This window comes from Xiphophorus maculatus, chromosome 1 (assembly GCF_002775205.1).
Source record: "Xiphophorus maculatus strain JP 163 A chromosome 1, X_maculatus-5.0-male, whole genome shotgun sequence".
NCBI lineage: Eukaryota > Metazoa > Chordata > Actinopteri > Cyprinodontiformes > Poeciliidae > Xiphophorus > Xiphophorus maculatus.
In genome coordinates, this window is record NC_036443.1 from 15,219,443 (window position 1) to 15,240,325 (window position 20,883).

Genomic DNA, 20,883 nt, shown 5'->3' on the forward strand with positions numbered 1-20,883 from the left:
ATATTCCGATGTACTGAATATGACGATCAGTTTGACCTTTTTGTCAAACAGACATTATAATGGAAGTGAGGTTTCTTCAATTACATTTTTTATTTTTATTTTTTTTTTTACATTGCACTCCATGTAAAATGTATTACAGTTGTGACTCTGAGCTATTTGTATGAGTGGCCCTGCAGCACCTGAGCCCGTTTAATTACTTCGTCACGCCCAGACCGACTGTGCGCAAGGTTGCGACACCCAAACACAGACAGCCACTGGATTTCTCTAATCTGAGTTAAGAGGAAGTCTGGACCAGATGCAAACTTTAACGAGAATAATTACAGTAAGATTTAAACTTTTTTGCCCCTTATGTTTGAGCTTTATTTGGAGACCTGGCCTTTGAAAACGTGTTTTAAAAATGACACGAATTGTATTATTTCGGAAAATCTTCCGATAGGCGAACATTAGGATACGCTTGCATTTGTTTCTGCAGTAAACAGATGCAGGTAGAATTTAGCCTATCTACGAGACCTCTCTTCTCTGCGAACTTCTACATAATTATTATTTTTTTAATTATGCTGTAATACAAACATGACCTCGTCTAAACATCATTATTGTATAAGCTTCCCATCAACAAGTAAAGCAGTTGTCTTAAACTCGCGGGATGTAACCTTTGACGTTTGCAGCCTCGTTTGTTCGTGAATTGGTGCACATTTTGTTTTCCTTCTTGGGCAGGATGGCTGGTCTGACAGGTCTGTTTCTCCTGTGTCCCAGGCTCACTAACTGGCTGTTTGATGACAATATTTTGTCTAATTGTGGGGGAGAAGGGAAACACCTGAAACCTGCAGGGCAGACCGACCTGAGAACTGAGTGGATTAAAGTATTTTACTGATAATTTCACATAATAGATTTCCGAATGAAGGCATCCATAAGATAACACATGCATTATTCAATAAACCAGTTTAAAATAACTGTTAGGGTTGGTATTAAGAAGAAACCAAAATGGCTTGTTTGTTCATTTCTACCTTGCATTATATATTTCTATCCACTCACTGTTTAGTTGTTGTGTTGAAGAATCTTCAGTGAAACATGAAACCAAAATAGGAAAATGGGTTTAAAACTTCCAATCAATACTGTATTCTATTTTTGTAGCTTTGTTGTTTGAAGATTATATTGAGCTTAAGCTATTTTAACCCCCAAGCAATCCATTTTAGAACAAAAAATAAGACAAAAATCCGAAATTATTCAATATGATAACAAAAATTAAAAACAGTCTCACATAGACACTTTTACAGGTTTCTGGGTGGAATGGATGAGCTAATGCTATCATTTGTATCAGCTGTTCTGGAACAGACATTTTAAAATGTGCAGGGTAGTGTTAATGTCTTTAGTATAATATAGACAGATATTTTCATCTCATTGTGTTTTCACTCTGCAGTTCATCATATTTCTGGATGTTCTGTGTTTCAATAAAAGTTAAGTTTGCAGAGGTTTTTAGGAGGACCACAACACCATGGAAGCTATAACGTGTGTGTGGTGGGTTTAAGAAAAAAGGCTGCTATGTTTGAGCACAACAGAATTTATTTTTCCTCTGGCTTTTGGCTGAACTCTTTTCTGTGGAGATCTGCCATCTTTCTGCTGATGGCTGCTTCTTCCTGAAGGAGATCCATCCAGGAGTTCTGGTGCCGCTCACAATGCAGACCGTTCACCATGTCAGCCATGGCCGCTTTCTTCTGTTCCCTGACAAGGGAAGAGTTTGGGAGTGACTAGTTACATTTACTCAATTACATATACTTTTTGAAAAACAAATATACTTCCAGGGGTATTTTTACTATGCTGAACTTTTTACTTTTACAGGGTCTGGTCAAAAGATTTGAATATCATTTGCAAATGGAGAAAACATACAAAGCTCACATCTCAGTGAGAATCGGATGAGTTCTGACTTGGGGCTGAACGTCCCCTCATCTGTTCTTCACTTTTTTGAGGAGGGTCAGAAGAGCATATGTCCTGTTGAGCTGCAACTGAGTGCAAACCTTTAATAAAAACATCATAAAGTGTACATTCAAATTTATTTAAACATTGTTACTAAAGTTTTCCTTCACATCTGCATCTCCATAAAGTTGGTCAGCAGTAGGAGGCATTAGGTGCCCTAAAACCTCCTGGTGGTTGCATTGTCCTTGGACCTCAGAAAACACAGTGGACTAACACCAGCAGATGACACAACACCCAAACCATCACCGACTGTGGAAACTTGACTGTTCCTCAAGCAATGTGGATTCTCTGCCTCTTCTCTCTTCCTGCAGACTCTGGGACCTTGATTTCCAAAGGAAATGCAAAATTTACTTTAATCAGAAAACATAACTTTGGGCGACTCAGCAGCAGTCCAATCCTGTTTGTCTTCAGCCCAGGTGAGACACTTCTGACGCCGTTTCTTGTTCATGAGTGGCTTGACAAGGAATGCGACAGCTGAAACCCTTATCTTGCACACATCTGTGTGTGGTGGTTCTTGAAGCACTGACTCCAGCTGCAGTCCACTCTTTGTGAATTATCCCCACATTTTAAATGGGTTTTGTTTCACAATCCCCTCCAGGATGCAGTTATCACAAATGGTTGTCCACTTTTTTTCTACCACACCTTTTTCTCCCATTCACCTCTATGTGCTTGAACACCGAGCTCTGTGCACAGCCAGCCTCTTTAGCAGTGACTTTTATGTCTTGCCCTCTTGTACAAGGTGTCAAAGTTCATCTTTTGGACAACTGTCAGGTCAGCAGTCGTCCCTATGATTGTGTAGCCTGCAGAACTGGACCGAGAGACAATTTAAAAGCGTTTGCAGGTGTTTTGAGTTAATTAGTTGATTAGTGTGTGGCACCGGGGTGCTTCAATATTGAACCTTTTCACAATATTCTAATTTTCTGAGCTACTGAATGTGGAGTTTTCATTAGTTGTGAATTATAATTGTAAGCACTAAAAGAAATAAACGTTTAAAATATATCAGTCTGTATGTAAGGAATGAATGTAATATATGAATTTTACTTTTTGAATGGAGCTACTGATTTAAGTAAACTTTTTCATGATATTAAAATTTTTTGACCAGTACCTGTACTCAAGTAATTTTATTATAAAGTATCACTACTCTTATTTGAACAAAATTGTAATTTTGTGTTTAAAATACCAAAATTCCCACTTAACTTTATATTTTGGTCCATCTAATTGTGTAATTTTTAGATATTAAATAATTGATCATGTGATCGGTTACTCAGTACTTGAATAGACTTTTTACCAAATGCAGTTTTTACTTTTACTTGAGTAATTTCTTAGGCAGGTACTTTTTACTTTTACTTGAATAAAAACATGTTGAAGCAGTACTGTTATACTTGAGTATAATTTTTGGGCATTCTGCCCACATCTGGAGAAACAGTAATCAAATGACCTAACATTGGACTTTATTTATTTGTAGCAAAATATTGTTTTTGACTTTCATTGTTTCAAAATCTGCTTCATGTAGCACAGAGGATTAAATATAATTTCCTAATGTAGTATAGTGAGTTATTTTTACGTCTTTTGTACTGCTTCCAATTGATATGTATTACTGGATTTGGCAGCGCTTATTTGTCGCTGTGTGTTACGCCATTGAGTTATGTCCATAAAACCATTCTATTCCGATGCAGGATGACCAGAAATCTGTCACAAAAATATTAGTAGCACCATCATTTATTATCAGAGACATTTATTAAATATGGCTTAAGATAATGTTTGATACATAAATTCTCCCTGATGCAAATCTATAAAAAAAATTGGTTTCTGTTAGTTCTGTCAAGTTGCAATACGGGGCGAATTTCTCTTATGTTGTCAATCGTTTTATTTTGCATGATTGATCGCTGCTGTAGGAGCCATAGTTTGATGATTGTTATATCGTCACGTTTGACAAACAAAGCAGGGAATTAGTTCAGTTTGGTCGCTTGTTTAAGTTTAAGAAATTGCAGCTGCTTCAGTGCGCCACAATAAAGGTACAGTAACACTGATAAACCGATGAAGAACAAAACCACCTTTTTCTCGCTCCGTGTCACCTTCGACCCTACACGCGGACCCGTTGCCATGGCAACAGACTCAATGAGCTCAATGAGCATCTAGAGCAGAGATTGCGTTCAAGCCTGTCAGGTGGAGTCAGTCAACACCAGACACACAAAGTACGTAAAAACAACAAAATAGATCATTCAGTCCGTTATATTGCAATTACTATCAGGTTTTCGCCTGAGCATAGCAATAGCGCATATGTGGCGCACGTCTCAGAGACAGTTTTTACCCGATAGCAATAACAAAACTAAATGCAATCAAAAACAACCATTAATCATCATAATGATGTATGTGAGAATGTGGCTGTTCTTATTTATTAGTTTTTTTTTGTTGTTTTTTTACCAGTTATTTGTTAATTCTTACATTGTGTGTGCATTGTGAGACAGTTATTTTTTGTTTTTAAGCATATGCACTGACTGATGGCACCTTTTAAATTTCGTTGTCCTTGTGACAATGACAATAAACATCCATCCATCCATCCATACATCCATACATACATACATACATACATACATACATACATACATACATACATACATACATACATACATACATACATAAGTGACGTAATGTCCAGTCTCTATCCTTGCAGCTTCTCTTGTACTTGCCGCTACTTAGGAGTAGGTGTCGGGTTACATTGTGTTGCATTCAATATTGCCGGAAGAAAGAGATTCATGCTCTTAATGTCCGATTTGCCATAACTATTTCTTGAATTTATAGACGCCAGCTAGGGTGGCAACAGAGGTGGCAAGGCTCTCAGTTGGTTTGGCAACTGAGTGCAACTGAGATCCTTCCTGTTTTTCGAGGTTTTTACCTTAGTATCCGGCTGTTGATCACGTGACACATGTGGAAAAAGTGCTTCAATTACAGTTCTACAAAACACATCTATTTCGATTTGGTAAAAAAAAAATTTAAAAATCATACCAGCACAAAATTCCCAATAACTATTCAAATAAATAACGGGCTGGATAACATAATTAATGTGGCAAATATTGCATCCAAAATATAGAACTTCCCAAACTTCTTCAATTATACAATGTGAAGTAATGAAGTAATATGTGTTTATAATTTTCAACAGCATAACATTACCAGTGTTCTTTCATTTTTACCCAATCTTAAAGTTTTTATTAGTTTTGTGTTTCAGTTACTTTTTCCATTTTTCATATTCAGTATTTATTTAATGCAATATTTTTATTTATTGTGACATTTCACCTAATTATTTTTTTTCCATTTTCTGTATTTTTTTTCATTTGCAGTCACTTTTTTAAAACATACATTGATTTATTTTCTACGCTAACATTTCCTCTTTCCATTTTTTCTATGGGTGCACCGATTTATTGACCAACCGATTTATCTGTGCCAATTTTCTTAGTTACGGGAGATCGGTGATCGGACGATTTATAAACCATGTCAAGATTTCTCAAAATTACTGTCCTTGGCGCTCCTATAAGAGAGGTTTACCTGTGTTGTGGAAAAATTAATACACTGGCCCACCAAGTCATGTTAACAATAATTACTCCACTGTTGACAGTTCAGCAACTTTCCTGCTATACAGTGAACCCTCGCTATTTCGCGGTTCACCTTTCACGGTCTCGCTGCTTCTCGGATTTGCATCGTGCATTGTGTTCTGCATTCTGATTGGCTAAACAGTCTCTCCGCTTCTTCTCTACCTGTGTGTCAACAACGTTGTGGTTTAATATGTACACGTACGTAAAACATCTTGCCAGATTTCACATAATCGATGGTGGCATGTCGGTTTATAAAAATTCTTTTGCCCAGAAGAAAAAAGAGCGACAACTACCGATTATTATGTTCTTCTCTCGAAAAAAACTTTTGGGATTTTGCAGTTATTGAAAAGGACATTGTAGGAGCTATTTCTCCATTATTTTCAGTTAAAGTTTAGAATGTAGATTATTTAGTTTATTTTTTTGTTTTGTAGTTGATTTATAATTAGAATGTTTATTTTGTTTCTAAATAAGTTTTTGGTTAGTAATTCACTTAATTAGTTAATTGATTTCAGTTTGGGAAGTGGTTGTGTTTCACAGTATAAATACGTAGAGTTTAGATGAGTCTTGAGGCATATGGGTGGTCTTATGGTTTTTTAACTGTCTGTCTGTCATCAGTTAGTCAGTTTTATCAGTGAGAACAGGTGCAGGAGTTAGGGTAGGTTTATCCAAAGCCTGTAACTTGTTTTTAGCCAAAAAACTGAATAAAAGTAAACCAAGAGCTGCATTTTGACTGTTTGACCTTTTGTTTGGACTGCGTAAACCAGAACCCATGATGCCCAGTATTAACTGTTTGAGTTTATTTCATTTGCTTTGATCACCTTTGAGATTTGAATTTTTCGATTTTGGAATTAAGTTTTTGGGACAAATAGTCAATACAGACATGCTGCTTTTCTCTTCTCCCTTCTCTGTGGACCCTGATGATGCTCCTCCACAGCTGCAGCTGGAGCTCATTGAGCTGCAGTGTGACGATGAATGGCGCAGCAAACACCAGCAAGCTGGATAAAGACAGGTTTCCAGAAATGCGAACATTTACTAAGAAAATGCTGAGCTTATTTGGCTCCACATATTTGTGTGAGAAGACATTCTCACACATAACAGTGTTACCAAACAGTGTCAATTGGTTCTTGTTTAAACAAGAACCTCAATTGGTTCTTGTTGGGAGACTAAGTGACTCCCACTTGCATGGCATTTTACGCATTTCAACCACTGCCCACAAACCAGACCTGGCCTCTTTACTGAAATCCAGATCTCAGCATCACCCTTCTCATTAGTGTCAGCAAGTTGTCTGTTTCTTGATCAATCTGAAATTTAGTATTTTGAACAGTAACATCTGTCACTATCAACAATGAAAAGCCAAAAGAACATTTATGCACTTGGATTTATGGCACTTATTTTTATTAAACTCTTGATAAAGATTTGGTTATTACTCTTGATGTTATGAACCTGTAGATGTGACACAAACTATTACTTTCTGAAAGATATTGTAAATGACAAGAGCAAAATTCACTTGTTTTAAGATTTAATAATAACAGACAACTTTGCAGTACTTATAACTCCTGTAGGCCTGTCGCGATAAACGACAAATCAATTAATCGTACGATAAATTAAAACTATCGACGTCATTTTAATTATCAGCATTATCGTCTCTTCCGGCCTTTTTCTCTTTCTGTCAATGACACTGAATGAAAAAAGGCTCAACTCCGGTGCTCTCCACTGACCCCCCCTTCCTCATTTCCTTAGTGTAAAGCCCAGTGCACACTACAAGATCTACGATCTTAGAACTGTCTGCCCATTTTCAAAACCTGACAGACCATAAAATAAATGGTATAGGCCTTAAAAAACCTGCACTGGTCAATCTCTACACATGACCAAACAAGTACCATATGGTCAACCATATCCCCCTCTTGAAACACATTTACAAATGATACAAAGGTAGAAATAAACATTCCAGTTTTTGTTTTTGTGTTTTGTATTAAACTGATACTGATTTTGTTTGAAAATGACTAACTTCGGCGAATACCAACGTTAATATTGTGCATCCCTAGTCTGTTTCAGGACTGGGTCAAGTGTCCTCTTTTTTTGGGAATCAAAACATGGTCACCCTAAGCCGGTGGTTCCCAAACCTAGTCTTCAAGTAACCCTGCTCTGCATGTTTTAGGTGTCTTCTTGCTTCCAAACACCTGACTTAAATGAATAGGTTATCAAGAGGCTTCTGCAGCATTTAGTGGCTGCAGAGGAGATCTGCAGTAATTTGAATCAAGTGTGCTTGATAGACACACATCTATAGCATGATTGGCAGCATTCCAGCGCTACTGCAGGAGCAGTAGTTCCAGTTGGGAACCGCTGCCCTAGGCAACCCTGGATTCACAGAGTAAACTTTGTGCTGTGGTGACTCAGAACCATCCACTATTTGCATCTAATTTGCTCCCACTTTGTGATCTCTCATGCTGAGGGATCACAATGTTTTATTCAACTGTGTTAATATTTTTAAGTATATGCACACATATATGAGTTATAATGATATTCTATAATAAATCATAAAATTTATAGTGATGTCAGCCTGTTGCAGCCAAAATGGCCGTGACTTTCCAGAAAGGCTCTCCACAAGGTTTAGGAATGTTTTCATTAGAAGTTTTGTCTATTCTTTCATAAATATATTTCAGAGGTCACACACTGACGAGGGACAAGAAGGTGTTGTGAAAATTATTTATCAAAAGGGAAAGGAAACAGCTCAATAAATTAGAGACAGGTCGACCTGTGTCTTTAGATGGTTTATTCAAAGGCAAACAGCGTTCAAACACTCTGACACGGAACTAGTCAGTCTACTCTGTACGTTGTGCAGAGTTATTTCACTTCACATTCACACTTCACATTTGACCACATCCTGCCCTTAAAGCACACAAGTAGGTGATGAACAGAAGACTTTTTATACTGCAATGGACTATCTCTCCAAGTAGGACTCTAGATATGTAGATTGACATTTTATCAAAAATTTTTCTGATGTTCTCAGTTAAACCAGGGAGCCAACCTATTATGAAAAATTACTATATATATATACAGTATGTATATATATATAAATATATATATATATAAGTGACGTGCGGTCAGGGGAGGCAAGTGAGACAGAGTCTCACCTGTCATAATGGAAAAATATAATGATAAAATGATTTATATTGCTATTTTTCACCCTGTGGTTTGTACTGTAAAGTATTAGCTTAACAAATTTTGATTATTTTTCCTTCAAAATCGCTGAATTTTTGCATTTTCCCATTCAAATGCTTGGAAGCGCAGCTGGTGAGGCAGCATCGCGCTGACCCTCACCTTGGATTGCGCAACCTCTCGCTTACTGCCATTCTATGAGAGCATGCTCCTCCTGTCTGTACGTCGCCAATAAAGTGGTTAAAAAACATTTAATATATGAACTGATTTTCCATAATTTAGCTTATGTATATAATGTACATTGCTTTTTGTCACCAACTCTGTGTGTAACGTGTTTCGTGTGCTGAGGAGCGATCAGAAACTGCAGACAACTTATTCGAGGTGAGGCAGGCAGTTTTCTTGCCTCATGGCAGGGGGCGCTCATGATCCCAGACATTGTGACTCCACAACTGCAGAGTAAGAGACAGTAATAGCGAGCTAGCCATACAGTAAAGTGCAGCGAAATATTTATAGATTTCTCCTCGTACCACATCAATCACTTATTAATAATCGCAAAATAAACATTAAGCCTAAACCCATACCACTGCAACAGACTGAATGTTCTGCTCTTTGTGTGGGAAATATTTCAGTATTTTTTTAGGGGCGTTGCTGTCAGTTGCTATGGCAATAAGTCTGTGCCATAGCACAGACTGGCCAATGCAAAGAGTGAGAAAGATGTGGTTTTGAGATTACTAACAGATGTTCTTTGTTGTGTTGCTTGCAGAAAAAGTGTATAGAGCGTGCAACCTAGATAGATAGACAGATAAGATAGATAAGTCTTTATTGTCATTGTCACAAGAACAACGAAATTGAAAAAGTGCCATCAGTCAGTGCATATGCTTAAAAACAAAAAAATAACTGTCTCACAATTCACATACAATGTAAGAAATAACAAATAACTGGAAAAAAAACAAACAAAAAAAACTAATAAATAAGAATAGCCACATTCTCACATATATCATTCATGATGATTAATGTTTGTTTTTGATTGCATTTAGTTTTGTTATTGCTATCGGGTAAAAACTGTCTCTGAGACGGTTGGTTCTTGTTCTGATTGCTCTGTATCTTCTGCCTGAAGGCAGCAGTGTGAACAGAGAATGTCCGGGGTGAGAAGTGTCCTTTGTGATGTGTTGTGCTTTTCTTAGACAGCGGTCGCTGTGCAGGTCCTCCAGTGAGGGGAGAGGGCAGCCAATGATTTTCTGGGCTGTATTCACAACCCTTTGGAGAGCTTTCCTTTGAGCCGTAGTGCTGCTGTTATACCATACGCAGATACAGTAAGTCAGTATGCTCTCTATGGAGCACTTGTAGAAGGACACCAGCAGCTTCTCCTTGATGTTGTTCCTCCTGAGAACCCTCAGGAAATACAGTCTCTGCTGGGCCTTTTTTATCAGCTCGAAGGTGTTCATGTTCCATGTGAGGCCCTGCTCCATGTGGACCCCCAGGAAACGGAAATCAGCTACCCTCTCCACACATTCATATATCCACAACCTGTGCTGCTGCTGTGAGTGACTAGCAGTTAATTTGATGTCACTTTATTATAAGACTTAAAATGAGTGATATCAGCAAGTTTATTTTGAATTAAAGCATTTCTGTCCTTAAGATTTTCTGGCTAAAGCAGGTTAACATTATAGAATAAGACACATTATATCCATTATATCAAATCTGATAAAATGCCACTGCAACCTACCACTCATATGGACGCACACTAACGAAATCACAAAACCACCCTCAAACACCACGTCCACTGACCTGCACGGCTTCTCATACAATGTTTTGAAAAAAAAAGAAATACCATCCACAAATGGCTGCGCCACCTGGTTGTGAAACTAGGAACTACAACATGGCCTTCAGAATAGCCACCCCCAAACTTGCAGTTTGCAGTTTAAAGCTCACAGTCAGATAAGGCGGCTCACTGGTCGTATGTACATGTGGTCTTTCACCTTGACCTCTGCGGTCCTGATCAAGCCATCAGCTCCCGGGAATACTCTGCTGATCTCTCCAATAGGCCATGAGGCTCTGGGGAGTTGGGGATCCACTATCGTCACCACAGTACCCAACTGGATAGGAGAAGTGTCCTTTTGCCACTTTGACCGAGTCTGTAATGTAGGCAGGTGGTGACGTATGAACTGTGTCCAGAAACGATTTGATAACACTTGACAGGTCCTCCAATGTCGCTGTCCAATGAGCTCTGAGTCATGGTATAACACTTGGGGTAGCAATAAACGTCATCAGCAACATATTTGGGGTAATGGGGTCTGAGTCGGCTAGATCTGATGATACGTACTCCAAAGATTTCAAATTGAGCATTCCCTCAATCTCGATCAGCACTGTTTGCAGGATTTCTTCTGGTAAACTTGCGAGCCTATTGTGGATTTCAGGGCTGCTTTTATGGATCTGATTTCCCGCTCCCAGGATCCTCCAAAGTGGGGAGCACTGGGAGGATTAAATCGAAACGTGATTTGATGTTCTGCTAATTGGGATTACAAGGAGGGGTGTAGAGCATTAAAGGATTCCTGCAGCTCTTTCTCTCCTCTGCGAAAATTAGTTCCTTGGTCGCAGAGTATCTCAGTTGGTTTATCATGACGAAAGACAAATCTTCTTAATGCCATGAGAAATGAGTCAGAACTGAGGATAGACAGCACCTCAATACGAATGGCACGAGTTGTCAAGCATTTGAAGAGCAGGTCCCAGCGTTTTTCAGTTCGCCGACCAACGTTCACTTGCATTGGACCAAAACAGTCGATTCGTGTTGAAAAGAAGGCTGGCTGGTTCAGTCGAAGGCGTGCAATGGGAAGGTCTGCCACCTTTGGATTGACAGGTTGAGCTCTCCATTTCTGGCACTCGGGGCAACAGCACTGTTCACTCCTTATGGCTTCACGGCTCCTAAGAATCCAGTATTTCCTTCTCAACTCGGCAAACAATCCCTCTGCTCCTGGGTGCTTTAAATCTCTGTCAACCTGTCGAATGAGTATTTTAGTGACAGGATGTTTTGGGTCCAAGACTACTGGATGAGTCATAGCAGGTTCAAAATCATTACAACGTCTAAGTCTGCCACCTACTCTGATGAGTTGGAGTGACTTGTCATATTCCAGAGCCAGGGTGACTAAACGACTGGACGGTGGACGGTGGTTCCCAGTGGTCAACCACTGGATCTCATCTGGGAGATTGTCTCTTTGAGCAGATTTCAGGAGAGTAAGTTCAGCCTCTTTGTAGTTCTCTGCTGTGAGGTTGTCACCAGTTGACCCCTGAAGGCATTTGGCAGTTTCCTTTAAGAGGTCATTAAAACCGGTAAATTTCTGTGCATCTGGGAGCAGACAGGGTTCAGAGGTTACAACCAAGCAAGTTGCTGATACGCTGCTCCTCAGCAAAGTTGGCGCATGGTGTACTTGGATGCTCCGGCCACTGGTCCTGCGGTAGCTGCAGAAATGATGGTCCACATGCCCACCGGGACTGGCATGTGAGGTCTCGCAGTCTTTCGCCCCTAGTTAGATCATCTGCGGGGTTGTCAGATGTTGTCACATACTGCCAAGCCCAGCTATCTGTCAGTTCTTGGATTTCAGCTATTCGAGTTCCTACGAATACCTTGACATGGCAGGAATCTGACTGAATCCATGTTAGGACGGTGGTGGAATCCGTCCACAACACCACTTTGGATAATGGTAGGGTGAGCTCTTTGAACAGAAGAGTTGAAACTTTATCTGCATCAGCTGCTGCTTTTTACAAATATATTTACACTGAACAGCTATGGTAAAGTCTTATTTGTGGTCCATTCACTGATAAAAAAAAAAAAAACATGAGATTTTTGGTTTCAGGCTATCAGGTTACCAGCAGGCTAAGTCAGTTGTGAAATCTTCTAGTTCCCCTACACTAGCAGATTTCCAGCAAGTGAAACTCGTCCCTAGGAGAGAAATTTCCTCTTTATAGGGAGGGAAGTTACAATCCTGCTTTGTAAAACAATATAATGTCATCTATCTCCGTTTATGTGTTTCTGTCATGTCATTTTGATATTCCTGTCATTTTTCTCCAGATGCGTTTTAACTGCAGATGGGGCCTTAAAGTGATTCCATTTCTTGTTTTGTTGCTAATTGTCCTCTATTACTTCTGGAGCCCTTCAAACACCTTAGGAGTCAATATACAACTAAGACAAGGCAGTCGAATCCAAAAACTGCTCATTGAGAAAAGTCAAAGCATCATAACAGATTACTCTGACATTCCCTACAAGATCAAAGAAAATGTGGCAAGGTGTCAGTATTATTACTTTTTTCTTTAACTGTAAATTCATCTTTTCATCCTTGCTAATTTTCTTCAACTTTTCCCACAGTCATTTGTCTCAGAACGCATGTGTGTGCCAGGCCGGAGAGGAAACCTTTCATTTACCATTCTCCAATCTACTCTTCCCTCGTGTTTGGGCTCACAACCTCCAGCAGGCGTTCTTAGAAATACAATCTGATCCTGAGAGTGTACAGCAACAGAGAGCAGAGGAGTACCACCAGTTTTTGAGAAGGTAAAAATCCAGATAAGAGTACTGTGACCATACCCTTCTCTTATCTCAGTGCGCAATGTGGGCGCTGAAGAATTTGGGATCTAATTTAAACTTGTTTAAACAAACCAGTTGTTGTGGAAAAATATTAACAGTTTGATCCGTGGATCAAGTGAGTGAGCTGGAGTCACTTTGAAAGTGAAAGTATTTCAAAGAGCATCAATAAGTCGATACGTATTGTTGTTGCGCAACACCCCCCCCCTCCTTTCTGTCTCTACTCTCTCACTCTCTGCTTCCTCTTCTGAGAGGGGAGATGTGCTACCAGCTCTCCATCTAACGGGTTAATTGAGTTTCCTAAATCTGCCGGGATTTACCCTGTCCAGAACTGAAGTAAACTCTGTTTAAGCTGGTTTCGAGAAACGATTCGCCTGGTTTCTGACGGCCAACATCCAGGTGTCCCACCCTTCTTCCCCCTGTGAATTAGCCAGACTGAGCAGCCTACAGCCAACTAGTTTCACAGAGCACACCTGTTAACGGTCGCTCGTTCTCTATTTTACAACTTGCATTTGTTATTGAACCAGGTAGGTTTTAGTGACTCGGGCGAGTCCCAAGGATGACGTTTTAAATTTGGGCTACCAGCAACCTAAAAACATTTTAAACTTTTTCCTCTCCAGAATCAAACATCACAGCTATTTTACAACCATCAAAGAACTTTAAGGTGACTCATTAACTGAATGTCCACAACATCTTTTAGATTTTCTTTATGCTAAATATTTTATTAGTAAGGCAGTTTTGCAAGGGTCAGTACAGCTTAATTCAGTAGCAGAAATAATCAAATAAGTAAAATCAATCATCTAGTCTATCTTTCCCTACTGCTGACACTGAGAACTAAAAAAGGAACCTTTGAGAGAGACGGACGGAGCCTGGCGCCTCGAACCCCAGACCTGGCACGACGACGAAGAAGGTGCTGCAGCAGGAGGAAGACGCCGATCGATGAAGGCCAGGATCTCCGCAGGTCTGATGATGAAGAAGGTGTTGCAGCAGGAGGAAGACGCCGATCGATGAAGGCCAGGATCTCCGCAGGTCTGATGATGAAGAAGGTGTTGCAGCAGGAGGAAGATGTTGATCGGCGAAGGCAGGAATCTCTGTAGGTCTGATGAGCTTCTTCTCCGCATGGATGGTGAGGTCACACAGGACTTGGTGCTGGCAGGAAGGAAGGCACCAGTTCTTCTTCTTTGTCTTTGCCTTTGTCTTCATCTTTGTCTTTGGGGTCTGAACCCAGCCGATGAGAGAAGTGCGATTTGAAGCCACAGGTTGTGGGGCTGACGGGTTGGTCCCCATGGCCGGACAGTCTTCGGCTCCGTGGCCCCGGCTCTTCTTCAGCTGCAGAGTTCTTTGTCCATCTCTTGGCTCGAAGCTGCCCGGAGGATCCAACGAACGGTTCCTCTTTTGCACTCACCTTTTATAGGGTTTCTTTGGCTAGCACTGTTGCTGGGCTTGTTTCATTGGCTGACTGCTCAGATGATTTCATATCCATCACTGTCTTACAGACATTATGTCCTGATGTCTGTGCTAATGTCTCAGAGTTGCTCAACCTCCTGTCCATTGCCTGCACAACCTTTCACCTACTCTCTAAATAAGGCGTTGATCATCTCTGCTCTCCTGTTAGTTCCTTGCCTTTCACCTTTCACCTACTCTCTACCTCCAACATATCAGTGATGTTTAATTGCAGTTACACCTTTTACACCATTTCAAGTTCAATGTCAAAATCACATTTATGTCACATTTATTTTCTTTAGCTTCTCTGATCTAGCATTCATTTATAATTTTATAACCATAACTTATATCACATTTATTTTCTTCAGCTTCTCTGATTTATCATTCATTTATGATTTTATAACCATAACTTATTAATTATACTTATTATAATCTTAATGTGAGTTATTACAGATGTTTTTCTGAAAAGAAACCAAGAATAATACATGATTCTAATTATTTGATGCCAAAGTTACAGTTACTTGTTTTTCTTGTAACTGTTCCCACAAATGTTCGTGTAAATATTATTACAAGTAAACCAATATTAATATAAGTATTTTACTTTGAATCTTATCAAATTACTCAAAATGTTTTAGATTTCATTCTTTAAAACTTTCATGATTTAAAATAAGAAATAGTCTCAGCTATTTTTTATAAATCTGCAGGCTGGAACTTACTTCCTCTTTTTCCAGGAAACCTGCTTTTCTTGCTTCATGACTCTCTCTGACTGACTATGATTTCTTATGATTAAATAGAGAAAAGTAGAATTAAAGCAAAGTTTGCATGAGACAAAAACAACACACACAACCAGATTTATTTTATTGACACTTAAGTCTACTGTTGGGCCTAGATATCACTTGAGTGATTCATTTTAAAGATAACTTTATTTATTATTACTGTTAAACTAACTTTATTGACACTTAAGTCTACTGTTGGGCCTTGATGTCACTTGAGTGATTCATTTTAAAGATAACTTTATTTATTATTACTGTTAAACTAAAATCTCCAGCATGGGGAAGTGGGATGAGCTCGGATTTTCTTGACAGTATCTTTTCATCTTTCAGATTGCAGCTTTCTGTGATAGACTGTCTGGCTTTGCAGCAAGCAGCTACTCTCACAATGAAAGCCACAAGTTTTTTTCAGAGCTATTTAAACGTTTCCTCCAATACCACAAATTGAGCACTGATCTATGAAGCTCACACAAATAGCTCTTAATCATAGGGACATAAAAAAACAGGCTGCTGGTCATTAACAATTAACACTTCATCCCAAGGACATTGGAAAAGTTGGAAAAGAAATCTGACTTTTGAGTAATTCAACACTTAAATTATCTTTTTTTTTTCTTTACAACACCAAAAGTAAGCTTTGTGTTGCTATCCAAGAAGTAGGATATCCAAGGGTTTTAATTGGTCAAATAATGAAGAAAGTAGAAAATTGTTCTTTTGTCTATTATTTTAGATAAAGGAACTTTATTGCATGTCATTATTTTATTAACCTGATCAGTTAATCGTACTGCTTTACACTAGTAATTGATGGAAATGCTTGAGTCATATGTAACTTTCTGTGCCCTGTGTGGATGTACGTATTTCTGCTATCAGTGTGGAAGCATCAGCAGGCTAACTGCATTACTTTGTAAAAAAGAGATCAGCCTGGTGAACTCAAGAGTAGCTTCAGTCACAACAACCTGTTTTTTCCCATTTGCCTTTGCGTGCAGGTCCCATACTGCAGCAGATATGCTCATCATTGCCGAGGCTGACAATCCTCTTCAGTATCCAACCCAAGGTGTGAAGGTGCAACCCCTCAAAACAATCATCATCCCAGGTAATAATACTTAATTACATGTGGTAGTGTCAGAAACTGTGGTATAAGCAGTTCACCATAATATCCAATCTTGAGTTTACTAGTGAACATCTTCTGCTCCATTAATGCGTTCCATCCACATCACCACTCTCTCCACAGGTCTGGGTCTAAGGCTGGAAGGCAGAAGCAGCTATATGGTAACTTTTTTGTTGTTTGTTTTTTACACAGATTGTCTAATGTGGCTAATACTTATAAAAAGAAATCTTGTCTAAAAACAGGTAAATTTGACAGCGACAATGGGGACTTTTGACGTTGCTGCCACAGTGGACGGGGTCTTTCTAAAAGGAATGGGTGAAAAGCACATTTCACTGTTGAGTCCAGCTCTCTATGCTCTGAACAGGCAGCTCCAGTTTGTCACATATACCAACATCATATTTCATCCGATGACATCAGACCTAGGTAAAGTTCACGTTTTAACACCATGACACTGTATCAGGAGCGATTTTTAAAACAAAATGTAGGAAAGATTCCAAATCGAAAGAAAACTTCCTCTTTTTCTTGGCCCAAGTAATAACGAATTCTCATTCTTGCTTTTTTTTGGTGCTTTTTATCTCGGTTTTCTTTTTTTAGACTGTATCATTTCCTTCAGGGTGGGACTTAGATTTGTTGTCTGAGTGCCAAATTGAGGCCCAGCACATTTACTTCCACATGCGCAGCATTGCGGCTTTCGCTAAGATTCTGAACTTGATATATATGAAACTTTTATAGAAATTGCTTTGTGTTTATTTCAAATGTAATTGACATGGAGATGGAAAAGAAAGATGCTTAGAGAGAATACAAGGCAATTGAGAATCCTAAGCATTTAAACAACATTAACACATTTTCAAGAGACGTCTCAAGGAATTGAGTGCAACAATTTTTAAAATGTCTACAAATAATTTTCACCCCTCAGATGTTTTCATATTTAGTTGCGTTTATGAGTAAAACAATTGTCAATGTAATCTGACTGATATAAAAGTTAAAACACATCTTTACAATACATTGTGTAAAATAAGTGTTTGCATGAATTTTAACTGACTTCATAATTGAGCAGCTATTTGTATGCTACAGCTAACAGTCTCACATTTGGTGAAAAAGAAGACCCGAGAGTACATCACTGTAAACATCAGCGGCAACATCATGATCTGGGAATGTTTCAATACCAAACCCTGCAGGGTTTGTTAATGTAGAGGGAAACATGTATGCAGAAACGGTTCACCATAGCTAAGATGATAATCTGATTGGTTACAAGATTTTGAGATGTGTACACTTTGCTCTAAATTTTTGACCACCATACTAACTATGCAGGAAATATGAGGAAGAATAATTTGCTGTGCCTTCAATTCTTTATTAAGCTCATTGCCTCTTATGTACTTTCACTTATCAGCTTTTGCTTCATCCGGCAGTTCAGTTTGTGACTGAAGGCCACGAGTCATTTTTCACCATCAAGGTTGGACACAGAGTCGTTCCGAAACTTTACAACTCTGGACAAAGTAAAGGTTTGTGAGCACATATTGTATTTCATTAACAATTTATAGTAGAACGCATTTTATCATGTTTATTATTTGCTTTGTTTCTGTTGTCACTCAGGGTACAACATTACCTCTCTGGTTACCATCGCTACCAAGACCTTTTTGCGCTACGACAAGCTCAAAGATCTCATCGCCAGCATAAGGGAGTTTTATCCCACCATCCTCATAATTATAGCGGATGATAACGAACACACCCAACCAGTGACCGGCCCTCATATTGAGCAATACATTATGCCATTTGGAAAGGTAAAATGTTTGCTTGATCCTATGTTGTGGTAAAAGTATAATGATTCAGTCAAAGTAACTCAATTTCTCTTTGTAGGGTTGGTTTGCAGGAAGAAATCTGGCAGTGTCTCAAGTGACCACCAAGTATGTGCTCTGGGTGGACGACGATTTTATCTTTACTGCAAACACCAAGCTGGAAAAGATGGTGGACATCCTGGAGAAAACCACACTGGATCTGGTAAGTTGATCAAAACAAATCAGCTGCTCTGATTTGGTAATTTGTTATATTTCTTATTGCATACTTTCAAAGCCTTCTTTCAACCCTTCAAACCTGGGCAATACACCGGCCCAGATTAGAGGGCTGGTGTATTGCCGGCCCTCTAATTGCAAACCTCAATTTCTGTACTTCATGTCAGGTCATTTGCCCTATACACACCTACTGTAGAGGAATTTGGTTGTTTTCCAGTAAACATTTATAAATAGAAATATCATGCTTTGTAAAATCTTGTTGTGGATTCATTATCCTGTCTTTTTTCTTGTCAGTGTATATTTGTGTTTAAAAAATATAAATTACACCACTGACTAGTATATTTAAGAAAGATCAAAGGGCTTAGATCTATGTAATTACTACCTGTCTGTTGAATCCATATGAATCTCAAACTGTTAGGAGGCCAAGAGTCAAGTCACAACTTTCTTTCTGATCTCTGACTAGGTAACCATCTAGGTATTAACACTTCTTAAGAAGTTAATGATTTTGTACTTGAATTAAAATACAAACTTCCACATTCTCACACCCACCTACAGCTTCCTACTGTGGAACATAGAAATTTCCTCACAATAATGTGAGTTATTTACAAGAAAATACTAATACGTGAGCACGGTGGGAAGGGGGGGCAGAAAAACAGTACTTTCCCAGACAATGTGGAAGACTTGACAGGTATGGCTTGTTGTTGGGTATCTGAAAGTTATGACTCAAGTCAAACAGTTTAAAATGTGGTCTGTGGTCTAACATGCGGTCTAAACATGTGTTTAGGCCATAACGTAAATGGCCTAAATGGTTTTGGAGCCGCCATAAACCGTACTTATGCTTGCTTGATGGAGTTCATTCTGTATAAGGCAATAGACAGAGACATCTGCATGTCGCCACTAATAATTTATATTAGATGACTCAACAAGGTGTAAAAGTGTCATATCTTAGCCTATACAAAGTCAAGTGGGGTATAAGATGAACAAATAAACGCGATATTCAGATAGTGTGCACTGACCCTACCAGACTGTCAACCGTTTCTTGCTATTTTTTTTCCTTTTTTTATTTTGAGAATAAAACAACAAAATAAAAAAAGTGAACATATTTATCTCTTTTTTCTCACAAATGTCAGGTTGGTGGTGCAGTGAGAGAGTTTACTGGTTACACTGCCACATACCGTCACACCATTTCAGTGGAAGAAGGCGGAAAGGAAGGCGACTGTTTAAATATGAGGAACGGATTCCACCATGCTGTTGAGGGATTTCCCAACTGTGTAGTAGCAGACGCCGTCATCAACTTCTTCATGGCTCGAACTGACAAAGTTCGGCAAGTTGGCTTTGACCCGCGCCTGTCAAGAACAGGCCATCTAGGTTAGAGGCCATTAAATATGTTAATATCTTAGAGTAAAGCTTTAAATACATGCATAACTTATTTTTGCCTTTCATTTCTGCAGAGTTTTTTGTAGATGCTCTGGGCACCATGCACGTCGGCTCCTGCAGTGACGTCATCATTAACCATGCATCAAAGATCAAGCTGCCATGGACTAAAACAGAAACACAGAAGGCCTATGAACAGTTTCGATACTCTTCTAGAAATACGGGTCTTAACCATAATGAGATCTTTTACTTTAAGAACAGATTCAAGTGCATGACCAGTCAATAAAAATACACTTCCACTGGTTTCATGAAAACAAATAGTTGTTGCTCTTGGTTAAGAGATATTTTGTTTTTTCTGCTGACAACCAGATTTATTTTTTATTTTATTTTTTTTTATACCACCTGTTGTGATGTTAACAATCCAGCCGGTTCTTGTTGTTTGAAACAATCCTCATTTTTTGCAATTTGTTTACTGTTTTCACATGTTTTCTTTTGAAGTTTACATTTGAATTTGTAAGGTACAATGCTGATGATAATTGCACTGAGCTAGTAATTTGAATTTCAGATCAGTTTTAACTTTGTGTTGTTAATATGTATTTTTGTGTGTAAATGGGCTATTATAAGTTGTCATGATGCATTGATCCTGCAGAGGAGGGAATGTATTTAATTTGTACACAAAATAAATGGAAAAAGAAAATGCTAAACTTGTTGTCTTTATGTTAACTCAAGTTACAGATTTTGTTATAGTGTCTATACAGGTTGCAACAATAATGAACATTTCTTGTGACACATTTATAATAGCACAAGTAGTTTTTAGTCTACTGCCTCATTTAACTAATTATTAATTAATGACCTTTGGTTTCCCAGGATGTATGTAAAACATCCCGGG

The 20,883-nt window shown here is 38.7% G+C and overlaps 1 protein-coding gene across 3 annotated transcripts; it reads left to right on the forward strand.

Annotated features, from left to right (window-relative positions):
• The first annotated feature begins 236 nt into the window (after nucleotides 1-236).
• Nucleotides 237-20,677, forward strand: LOC102222577 (beta-1,4 N-acetylgalactosaminyltransferase 1-like). Of its 3 annotated transcripts, XM_023344083.1 has the most exons (11): nucleotides 237-322; nucleotides 12,787-13,001; nucleotides 13,081-13,263; nucleotides 16,490-16,596; nucleotides 16,735-16,772; nucleotides 16,854-17,034; nucleotides 18,021-18,113; nucleotides 18,205-18,392; nucleotides 18,469-18,609; nucleotides 19,751-19,988; nucleotides 20,072-20,677. In XM_023344083.1, exons 1-11 carry the CDS (start codon nucleotides 296-298, stop codon nucleotides 20,278-20,280), a joined length of 1,620 nt encoding a protein of 539 aa, XP_023199851.1. In that variant the 5' UTR covers nucleotides 237-295; the 3' UTR covers nucleotides 20,281-20,677. The 3 variants fall into 3 exon arrangements, with proteins under 3 accessions (XP_023199851.1, XP_023199887.1, XP_023199803.1); XM_023344035.1 differs by lacking the exon at nucleotides 237-322 and having other exon boundaries at nucleotides 10,212-13,001; XM_023344119.1 differs by lacking the exons at nucleotides 12,787-13,001; nucleotides 13,081-13,263 and having other exon boundaries at nucleotides 256-322.
• The last annotated feature ends 206 nt before the right edge of the window (nucleotides 20,678-20,883 follow it).